General features: G+C 40.5%; 1 protein-coding gene across 2 annotated transcripts in view; it reads right to left on the bottom strand.

Moving 5' to 3' along the window:
• Positions 1-941: 941 nt before the first annotated feature.
• Positions 942-12,323, bottom strand: part of LOC111871304 (activin receptor type-2A) — a 41,759-nt gene continuing 30,377 nt past the window's right edge. For both annotated transcript variants that reach the window (XM_033754203.1, XM_023864308.2), the window contains exons 9-11: positions 9,299-9,430; positions 7,443-7,644; positions 942-1,594 (exon numbers count right to left, since the gene is read on the bottom strand). In XM_033754203.1, coding sequence (XP_033610094.1) covers positions 7,462-7,644; positions 9,299-9,430 — 315 coding nt within the window. In that variant the 3' untranslated portion in view covers positions 942-1,594; positions 7,443-7,461. The remainder of the gene's footprint in view (positions 1,595-7,442; positions 7,645-9,298; positions 9,431-12,323) is intronic.

Genomic DNA, 12,323 nt, shown 5'->3' with positions numbered 1-12,323 from the left:
CATTCAGAATATGCATAACTTGCAGGAAAATGAAACATTAAAATGGCTAAAAGGACAGATGTGAGGGAAAGATATTACACGTTTACCTTAACAATGAATCTGTCTGTACAAATACAACCCATCTGACAACATGGCCTTTCGTAACGTTTTTCAGTGGTGCAGTTCATAAACTATTTGTTCAGATATTTTAAATTTATCCCTTTCACTGTCTTTGTGAACTTGGGAATTACACTTAAAAAAAAAAACTTCATGGCGATAGTCTATTAAACTACTTGCTATAAACCAAATAATAATAATAATAATAATAATGATCGGAGGAGTAAACAAAGAAGACAGCATGTGTAAGTTGCAAGACAAAGCAAAACTGTGTTAAACTATTTTTAAAAACCTGAGATGATTGACTATTTTATATACGTACAACAATAAATGTTCCATACTTTTAAAATAACTATAAAAACCTAAACTTATGGTTTACCAGATTAAAATGAAGCTCTGAACCATGTCCATTATAATCAATCTTCCAATGCTATTACAGGAGCACTTTCTCGAACTAAAACAATCGTGAGCTTTATATGAATAATATTTTATCCTGTCACAGGACATTTATTTCATGTAGTCACTTGTCACTTCAGCTGCCCTTTGCAGGAATGAATGGGCAACTCAGAGATGCTGGGCTGGTAGGTGTTGGGCCTCAAAGAACTAGTCACACTAGTAATACCATGGGCTGCGAATTTCAAATTAAATGCATATCATGATACAGATTTCACGAATCTCCTAATATTAAGAAACAAAGCCATCTAAACTGCTCTAAAAATGTCACAACATTGTGCAAAACCTACCAACCCGACGAGATCTCACAGTTTCTTTCACATCCAACTACGGTTACACTATATGCAAGGAGGCCACGTGCAGTGCAACTTGACACTGGAAGCAGAACATNAAAAAAAAAAAAAAAAAAAATTTACTCCATCTACCATTTAATCCTAACACGCCTCTCTCCTGTGAAAGTAGCAAATGACAAGCCTTAAGTAACGGATATTAAACTCGAATGTCACACAGGCACACTATCAACATATATAATGCTCCTGATAATAATTAATTATGATTAAGTGGCACAAATAAAATTTGAAACACATATATTACAAATTTTACAATATATCCACTCATAACATATAGTTAGTAGTCAGAAGTTATGTACCTAATGTAAGAACTAGTATACCGTCACATAATGTGGCTGTCTGACATTCACCATCTAGCTACTCTGTCACACTTCCGTCTACTTTTCTTAGCAGTAGGATATGTTGCATCTCAATTCCAATCCTTTACAATAACTGCCTGACAGTTACCCATGGGGCCACACAGCACAGTGCACTGAATGACATGACAACTCTTGAACGAAACTAATACACCATCTCGTCTGTACAAGATAACTAACTTTCAATTGGCACAGGTTCAAGAATGAAGAAATGAATGAATATATGGAGGTAACAACAGCACTGGCAGGTTTCCCCATCTTGTTAACATGTACAAACAAACGTGTTTCTCTGTTCCAGGTACTGTAGATGAAGTGCAGGTACTCGATAAAAAAGATCCACTAGAAAAGAAGAGTTATATTAGTTATAAGTACACATCAAACGATAATACATTTTAAAAGAATGTAATACTGCATGTGATACTGTTATCTGTTAGGGAAGTGACAGACCACATGTTTACAGAAAATAAATAAAATTACTGTAATACAAAAAGGTATATTTTCTTTGCTAATGTTGGTGTGCCTAGAAGAAAAGTAAAATACTGTAGAAATAAAACATGCATTTCAACATTTTCATTCAAATTAGGATCAAAATGGATTATGATGTATAATTCTGATAAAATGTGTAATGCTACAGGTGACCGACCCTTCAGCTATATTATCCAAAAGCTCAGTGCAACAGTAACCAAAATATAAAGGTAACAACACAGAATAAAAACTAATTTAACCATCAAAAACATGAAATTAAAATAAATTAATATATAAGAATTCAGTTCCCACCTGACAGAAAATACACTGTGTCTCCATTAAGAACACCATCAAGTTACTGGTGCATGGGGAAATACCTGCTGTTTATTCTGAGAACCACATGAAACCTATAAATGCACTCTGAGGGCAAAGTCCATAGGGCTTTTAATATTATGGCTGGCTGCACATATCACAGCTTGCAATGAACAGTAAGAACAAGAACATAAGGGACCTGTATAGAGGAATAAATAACTTTAGGAGGGGTTACCAGCCTAGCAGTAACTTAGTGAAGGATGAGAATGGTGATCTGCTTGCAGATTCCCACAACGTCTTGAATAGGTGGAGGAACAACTTCTCACGGTTATTGAATGTACATAGGGTCAGTGATGTTAGGCAGATAGAAAGACATACAGCTGAGCCATTAGCAACTGATCCTAGCCCTTTTGAGGTTGAAAGTGCTATTGCAAAATTGAAACGGTATAAATCGTCAGATAGTGATCCAATTCCGGCAGAACTTACTCAAGCAGGAGGTGAAATATTACATTCTAAGATCCACAATCTAATTACGTCTATTTGGCATAACGAAAAACTGCCTGATCAGTGGAAGGAGTCTATTATTGTACCAGTTCACAAGAAGGGTACTGACTGTAGTAACTATCGGGGGATATTACTGCTATCAACTTCATACGAAATGTTATCCAATATTCTTCTCTCAAGGTTAAGTCCATATATAGATGAAATTATTGGGGATCATCTGTGTGGGTTTCGATGTAACAGATCAACTACAGATCAGATATTTTGCATTCGTCAGATATTTGAGAAAAATGAGAGTACAATGAGACAGTACATCAACTATTCATAGACTTCAAGAAAGCCTATGATTCGGTTAGGAGGGAAGTATTGTACAATATGCTAATAGAGTTTGGGATCCCCACGAAACTAGTTAGGTTGATTAAAATGTGTTTAAACAAAACGTACAGTAAAGTCTGTATAGGTAACCATTTGTCTGATAAATTTCTTATCCAGAATGGTGTAAACCAAGGAGATGCTTTATCGCCAATCCTTTTCAACTTTGCTTTAGAATATGCCATTAGGAAGGTCCAGGGAAACCTAGTGGGACTTAAATTAAATGGAGCACATCAGCTGTTGGCCTATGCCAATGATGTGAATCTACTGGGTGATTATGTAGATACCATAAAGAAAAACATACAAACTTTAATCGATGCAAGTAAAGAGGTTGGTCTAGAAGTAAACACTGAGAAAACTAAGTATATGTTGCTGTCTTGTCACCAAAATGCAGGGCGAAATCATGATATAAAGATAGGAAACAGATGTTTTGAAAATGTGGCACAGTTCAGATATTTGTGAACAACGATAAGAGATCAAAACCTGATTCACAGGAAATTAAGAGGAGATTGAACTCGGGTAATGCTTGCCNTAACTTGTACTCTTCTCCAAGAATAATTAAAATGATCAAGTCAAGGAGGATGAGGTGGGCATGGCATGTAGCACGAATAGGGCAACGAGGAATGCATATAGGATATTGGTGGGAAAGCCAGAAGGAAAGAGATCACTGGGAAGACCAAGGCATAGGTGGGTGGACAATATTAAAATGGATCTTTGAGAGACAGGATGGGATGGTATGGATTCGACTGATCTGGCTGAGGATAGGGACCAGTGGAGGGCTCTTGTGAACATGGTAATGAACCTTTGGGTTCCATAAAATGCTGGGAAATTCTTGAGTAGCTGCAGAATTGGCGGCTTCTCAAGAAGGGCTCAGCTCCATGAGTAAATAAGTAAGTACTAGTGAAGAAGAAGTATGTTACCCATCCACTGTACACAATTCATACAATTGTATGCATCTGAACATAAATGAAATATACCATCATTTTTACCTTTAAATCCGTAATTTATATAGCAGGCATTGTCATAACTTGAAACTTTTCAGACTGGTTATGGAACTTCTGGAAACAAAGCAAGCCGTCTAACATCTGTGTCAACAGAAATAACAAGGATCTGCCTGAATTGCTACACCATCATTCATTCACTCATCTGTAATCTGTCAAGATGACAGGTCCACAGTCTCTTCCAAAACAGTTCCTCCACTTGATGCGATCTAGAGCTTTCGCCTTCAAATGAAAATATCCTCTTCTGTCCCCAAGGTCATCCAGCATCTTCTTACGTCTTGTTCCTCGTCTTCTGGTCACTTCTATCCGCCCCTCTATCTTTCCTTCAATAACTTCTTTTAGAAGGCAGTTTCTGCATAAAACATGACCAATCCAATTAGCCTTCTGTTTTCTTATTTCGTGTAGGGTATTCCTCTGCTCACTGACTCTAATTAACACTTCTTCATTTCTCACATAATCAGTCCAATTGATCTTCTCCATCCTTCTCCAACACCACATTTCAAAGCTTTCCAGCTGTTTCTGATCTACTGCCCTAGGTGTCCAAGTTCCAGCCCCATACAAAGCGATGCTCCAAACGTAGCATTTCACTAGTTTCTTTCTCAAATTTAAGTCCAATTTGCTGGTAAAATAACTCTTCTTCTTGTTAAATGCAGCTTCTGCCATGGTAATCCTAGATTTAATTTCACACGTACACCTTCCATCATGTTAACAAGCTACCCAAATATTCAAAACATTTCACATTCTCCAGTTGTTTCTGGTCTATCTTTATTGTGACTGGGGTTGGCTGTCTCAAAATTCTCATTACTTTTGTTTTCTCCACATTCATTTCCATGCCATAGCACCTTCCAATTTCGATTAGTCTATCAATCATACCCTGTAGCACAGTTTCTTCCTTAGCCATTAACACAAGGTCATCTGCATATTTCACAGTTTGAATAATTTGCCCTCCTAATTTGAAGTCTCCAAGCCCATCCAGAGCTTCTTTGGTAAGGCATTCGCTGTACAAGTTGAACAAAATTGGTGATAAACAGCATCCTTGTCGAACTCCTCTTCCAATCTGCACACTTCTTGTCTCCCCTCTGTCCAGTCGTACTCTAACTTTCTGATCCATGTACAATTTACTAATCAATCTTCTTTCACGCCAATCGATACCTGTTTCCTTTAGGATCTAAAATTAATTTGGTCCAATTTACATGGTCAAATGCCTTCTGCCAGTCTATAAAGCAAGCACAGAGTTCATCTATCTCCAAAGTTCGTTCTGCTATAATTCTCATCATCCCAACTGCATCCCTGGTTCCTTTTCCTCTTCTAAATCCAAACTGATCCTCTCCATCCTCCTACACCATCATGCCACATAAATATAGACCTCCAGCAAATTATGAACACTATACAGATTTCAGAGCCTGGGATGCAATGCTGCACAGTCTGGTAGAGGTTTACTGATGTTTCAGAGGAATCTACTGACTCCATCTGGGTGAAGGAGTAAGCCAAGGAACCAGCAAGAAGCAAGCAGTACTCTGAATCTTGCTTATTTGGCATTATATCCCTGAAAACAGACTCTTCATAGTTAGTGCTATGACCACCCCAAATCCAACCGAGTGAATGAAATTCATCACAAATACTAATTTATTCTTTCTAGTTTGTAAAACTATCATGGACAATGAGTTTACCTGATTACAGATTCAGTGTTTCGCTCTATATCTGATAACTTACCAGCAGTGCTAACAGTAAGAGGATTTTAGAATTGGTACAAACTAGATATGGGGCACACTGTAGTGTAGTTGGTCGAGGCACTATGCTACAAGCCGGATGGTCACGGGTTCAAGTCTTGATGAGGTCACTGGATTTTTTTCAATTGACCTAATCCTTCCGGCCGCTCTATGGCCCTGGGGTCGACTCAGCCTCTAACAGAACTGAGTACCAGGAATTAATTAAATAATTTTTCTGGGGAGTAAAGTGCGGCCAGTGCGTAAAGCTGACAACCTTACCGCCATATTTGAGCCGACTGTCTAGATAAAGTGGGAACCTCAACGTCTCACAACCCTATGGGCCTTCACGGCCTGTTACAGGGATAGCATTACTTTACTTACAAACTAGATATGTAACTTACTACTAATGAACACCCAGAATATATCTGCCATGAACAGATAAACTTTATTAATGATGTCTATAAGGGAAAATCATACACTGACAAACTCCCTTCTTTGATGATGTAGAAACAGGTACAGCGGAAGAAGAGTTCCAATCCCTGTGAATCAACTGTGAGATATTACACAAAAATTTGTTTTCACCACACAGTCCATTTTGAGTCTCAAAACAACTGTTTTGTATTTATTACTTAAGCAAAAGTTTTGCGATACCTGATTCTTGGGTTGACTGCCATGGAGGTGTAGGTCATGTGAAATACTGTTTTCCAAAACAACACAAATCAGAGAGAGTTAGGATAAAGCATCATTCTTTGGAATCACAGTAATAAGCATGTGAACAAAACTGGAATAAGGGGTAATCAATTGAGTCAGCTGCTTATGCAACAGCAATGAATGGCAATTATAACTATCAGGCATCATACTTCATAAATAACATCACAAAATTCCTCATTCTATGACACATCAAGCAGGAGGCATTGAACTGAGGATCCAGAGCCTCACAGTGCAGAGTACCACACCCATACTTGGCAACTTATTATGTGGAAGGAGGATCCCCAGGCAGATCTACAGAGTCCTTAACCATCGTCCAAACATCAGTCAGCCCAAAGATAATCCGAACTCAGTTGCCTTCCTGCCCTATGTCGGGACAATATTCAACTGAATCAGCAGAGTGCTGACCTGACACAACATCAAATCTGTGGGCCTACCTCCCAAGAAAGTATCTAGTTTCCTCAGGCCAGTCAAGGATAGCCTGGGACTAAGGACTCAAGGTGTATACAGAATCCCCTGAGAGTGCAACAAGGTCTACAATGGGCAGACAGGCCATTTTGTGGACACGAGGCTGAAGGAGCATCAGCAGCACATTCGTCTTGAGCATCCAGACAAGTCAGACCTGGCTGAACACAGCGTCAACTTGGGACACCATATTCAGCTCCATAATACCTCCATCCTCGCTACCAAGACCCAGTACAGGGATCACATCTTTGGGAGGTCATTGAGATTAAGTTCCATCCCAATAATATAAACAGGGAGGTGGGTTTTTTTTGTCTCAGAAAATCATGAAAGCCTCTCATCTGCTCTCTCAAGAAACCTCCAGAAGATGACACCAGATCTACAAGGCTACACAGGTCAATGCATGCTTGGCATCTTAACCCTGAGGCTATTTGGTCAATGCTTGCACAGTAGATTTGCCCAACCTCAAATTTGCATACATTTATGGCCGATTCCTTTTCATTTTACTGAATAAAACAGTCACCATTACAGCACTGTAACAAACTCTGGGCTAAACCTGATAACACCTATGACCAGAATTTCAATACTATTCACCCTTCTCCCAAATACAGTGAGGATGCAAAAAGCTACACAACATCAGAGATAACTTTAACTTACACATAGTATGCTGAGCTTTCTACATGCTGGACTCTTTATGTGGAGTCTCACCGACAAGAGGGCTCATTCTGATCGTGGTAACAGGAATCGGTAGTAAGCGAGACTGTAGCGCCACTCTCTCCACGACACACGAGGCAGAGAGCCGTGCCTCAGCATCATGGTCCCAGCATTCCTCCATTGTGTCACAAACAGCCACAAGACCCTGCACATCAATATTTGCATGTGTAAACTGTCACAAATTCACTTCATGTATAATCTATAACAGACATAAAGTAAAAAGTAAAAAAAAGTAAAGGCTATCCCTGTAACAGGCCGTGAAGGCCCATAGGGTTGTGAGACGTTAAGGGTCCCACACTACTTGACAATTGGCTCAAAGATGGCGATAAGGTTATCAGCCTTACGCGCTGGCCACACTTCACTTCCCAGGAAAATCATTTAATTAATTCCTAGTACTCATTTCTGTTAGAGGCTGAGTAAACGCCAGGGCCTAGTGTGACCGGAAGGATTAGGTCAATTGAAAAAATCCAATGACCTCATCGGGACTTGAAGCCGCAACCTTCCGGCTTGTAGCATAGTACCTTAACTACTATGCTACTGTGTACCCTGTATAACAGACATACATAATAAAAATTTAAATGGTATTTTAAACTCTGCTCTCTGTAAGGATATAGTAACAATAATGACGACAATAACAAAAACAACGGAAGGTAAAAAAAGATAAAGTTGTCCCAGTGCTTAATCAATTAAGCACTATGCCATGAAGACATATGGGAGAATGTAGGTATAGCTCCACCGTTCTTGACCTCAGCACTAGACGGAGATAAAGAGGTTAGCTTCAAGCACTAGCCCCTTTAACCTTGGGGGAACAGTTCCTGGTGGTACCCACTGGATATAAGGCTGGGTGGGCCTTAGGGCCAATCTGGATATTGTGGAGTAGAGAAAAATCTCTTGCCCCTGCCAAGAATCAAACCTTGGCTGTCCAGCCCACAGTCTATTGCAATATTGACTGAGCTATCCAGGTTCCCAACAACAATAAAACTTGTCTATTGTTTGCTGTCCAAACATTAGTGAAAAGCAAATACTTGAATGCTTACAGATGTACAAGCCTTTATTCTTCTTGCCAAAGGTTCGTGTAAAGTGCTTGCATAACGCACTGAAGTAGAACTGTCCACCCCAAAGCTTCAGACATTTTAGAAGTCTCAGAAGATTCACTTATAAGATATGATAACTGTGGTCCAACACAAACCGTTCCATCCCCAACCTAATACTACATTTTGGCTTTTCTCAATGCTAGGAACCGGACAGCTCAGTACATACAGGAGTGGGCTATGGGTTGGACAGTCAAGGTTTGATTCCTGGTAGAGGCAAGAGATTCTTCTCTGCTCCGCAGCATCCAGACCAGATATAAGGCTCATCTAGCCTCCTATCCAATGGGTACTGGAGGCTCTTTCCCAGGGACTAAAGAAGCTGACCACTTACCTACATGTCAAGAATTGTGGAGCTACACCTCCACTCCCCCATATATCTCCATGGCCTATTAATTAATTAAACACAAGGGCATCTTTTGCCTTCATGCTAGGAGCCCTAACAAAAACCCTCTTTTTCCATTTAAGTTGAATCCAGTAAAACACTGGCATGCATACCACAAGAACACACTAAGAAAAACAAGTGATTGCCAGGATGTGCAGCAGTTAACATGTCAAGATACCGATGATTTCAACCAATGAGCCTCCTACTAGGATACCAGATACACCGCCATTATGATTCTCATGAGCCCCAGCACTTGGCAATAAGACAAAATTCTGCCCTAATTAAGGAGTGCAAATTCAGAACTGAAGACTGAACAATTAACTTACTGAGTGTTTGCGCCACGTCTCTCTGATGCTAGGCCTCATTTTCTTCTGCACTACACACTCCTGCATGTCTTCAAGAGTTGGATGTTGGCCCACCTCCTCCTCGAACGGAAGCATGTACTCTGGGATCGGACCCTAATTCATAAATGTAATTGTAAAATCACTAGTAGCTGAAAAGGTACAACATGCTTGGCAAAACTCCTATCCCTGGAACACGGCCTTACAAATCCAGTGGGGATGTAACTTCAAGAGGATCTGTATACTCCATCAAGCTTTTTATCAGGGACTGAAATTCTTAGACCTTCATGTTACAGCAATGATCATGAACCATCAGTAAGAAACAACAAAAATTAGCAAGAGTTTGGAGAAGTGAGGTAACATCCATTCTCATCTATAAAATTCCACCTGTGTTTCTTCAATTTTCTCTGTTAGTTCCTTATGGAGATTCTGTGTCTCGCGGTTAACGCACATCATGACATATTCTATTCGATGTTGGATGGTCTCCTCTAACTCAGTCTGGATGAAGTGGATTTCTTCTCTTATTTCCTTTATATTTATGGCCATCTGGGCTTGGTTGGTCTTTATGTCTTCCTTTAGTTCCTTCAGATTTGTCTGCCTTTGCCTGGTTAGCGTTCATTATTTCCTCTAGTTTTTCTGGGTTGTCTTTCCTATGGGCTTCCAATCTTCCTTGGTTGGCATCCACATTTGCTATCAATTCTTCTCATTTGGCAACTGTCTTTGTCTGGTTGTAGTCCGTTTTTTGTTGCACGGCTGTCATGTTGGCGATAATTTCAGCCAGTATTGCTTTCAGGAATTCCACATTTTCCATTTTTGTCAGATGGCACTGTAAAATAGATCTTCGTTCCAACACTCAATCACTCTGATCCAATTCATACCACTAACACCAGTTGTCACGAGTTCCAGTGACTAAAGATGGGGTTCGGATTGGTAATTGGATTTACTAACCACTTACAGGCCATAACTACAAATACATACTATAACTACAAATAATTATAACACTGTCATTAATTTTCACACTACAAAGCACTCCACACTAATCTTTTCAGTCTATCTCCACTAGTCTTCATGGATTTATAACACAGGAACTATAAAAGTCTCGCTAAATCACACACTCCCAATACCACTGCACTATATCACACATAACGTCTTCAAATCACATGTTAAATCTTCACAGGCTGACTTCTTGTACTCTTCTGTACTCATCAAGCTTACTGCTTGTTTGCTGTACTCCTCCAGCTTACTGCTATACTCCTGCCAACAACTACTTACATGCTTGCTTGCTTACTTACTTATTTACTTACTTACTCACTAACTCACCCACTCACTCACTCACTCACTCACTCACTGCCCGCTTCTTCAGAATCTGCTCACTTATGAAGACACAGCACAGACATGCCTCAAAGAAAACACATATCACATGACACTGTGCACTGTTGTGTGACATCACAGCACATGCGCCAGTTGTGGGGACAAAAAGATAACAGCTTCCCCTAGTGATGAGTGTGCATATTTTGGGAATGGCCTATACAAGACATCCTTCTATTGTTGCATGTTGGAACATGTTTACGGAGCTGTGGCCTGGCAATGGGTATTCACATTGCAATAAATATATATATTTATTTAACATTTACATTGGGCTATACCCTAACTCATGCCATGCAACATTCTGAGACTACAACTGACCGATATTTTAAAACTTCCATATTCCGAGATCTTTTACTACACACAAGATTCTGAAGAAAGTGACCCCTCCTCCCATGACTTTTTAGGGACATCTCAATTTATAAAGTGAACCTCTATTATCGTGTGTATAGCTATATCCCTTTCATCTCTCACTAAAGTTAAATTAATGTCTCAAGATGAGAAAATAATTAACCCTTCAGCGCGGTTTGTTGTACATGGTACGCTGGTATTTAAATGGTCCTACCTGCGGTTTGCCGTGTATACCATACGCCAAACTGTAAGCTTAATTTTGAAGGCCATGTAACCATAACATTCAAGTGCCTGCAGCTCTGCTAGTCAGTCTAAAAATATAAACGTGTGACCTCACAGTTAGGCTGACTATGATAACATACCACAAAGATGATATGGTGTGGCTATGAATAAAGCAAACAAACAAGTGGTTGAAGAAAGCAGTCTTCTGGGATTTGGCACCGTGTATATGTGATGTTAACCGACGTTTCAGAGGAACGTATCGCCTCCATCTTCAGGGTAGAAGAAAAAATATATTAGAAATCTGCAAGCAAAGAGACCGTGAGAACCGGTAAAAGCAGACTGCGGAAAAATACACAGCTATGTGAGAGCAGTGAGGGAGAAGGGGGAAGGGCAAGTATACAAGTGAAAGCAGTAGTGTGGGAGGGATAGGGGAAGGGAGCTAGGACAAGCGTGGTTTTTGTGTAGGGGAGAAAAAGGCAAGGTTGAAGGCNGTCCCAGATCGATGCTGTGTTCAGCTACGGCCGACTTGTCCGGTTGTTCGAGACGGATGTGCCGCTGATGCTCCTTCAACCTCATGTCCACGGAGCGGCCTGTCTGCCCAATATAGACCTTCCCGCACTCGCATGGGATACTGTATACACCCGGTGTGCTTAGGCCCAGGCTGTCTTTAACCGGCCGGAGGAAATTGGATAATTTGTATGGAGGCAGACCCACTGCTTTGATGTTGTGCCGGGACAGCACTCTGCTGATACGGCTGAATATTGTCCCGACATAGGGAAGGAAGGCGACAGAGCCCGGTTTGTCTTCAGGCCGGCTGATGTTGGGCCGACGGTTGAGAACTCTGTAGATCTGCCGGTTGTTGTATCCGTTCCTCTTGAATACATCCTTCAGGAGCACCAACTCTGCATTTAGGCTGTCTTGATCACACAATGCTCTAGCCCTGTGCACCAGTGTTGAAAGTGCAGCTTGCTTGTTGGAAGGGTGGTGGTGGGATGCAGCGTTAAGCTACAGGTTAATATGGGTGGATTTGCGGTACACTCTATGGCCCAGGGAACCGTCGGGTCTCCTGTAA

This window comes from Cryptotermes secundus, unplaced genomic scaffold, assembly GCF_002891405.2.
Source record: "Cryptotermes secundus unplaced genomic scaffold, Csec_1.0 scaffold1116, whole genome shotgun sequence".
Taxonomy (NCBI): domain Eukaryota; kingdom Metazoa; phylum Arthropoda; class Insecta; order Blattodea; family Kalotermitidae; genus Cryptotermes; species Cryptotermes secundus.
Note: the sequence above shows the minus strand (reverse complement) of the source record. Positions and strands in the feature narration are given on the sequence as shown.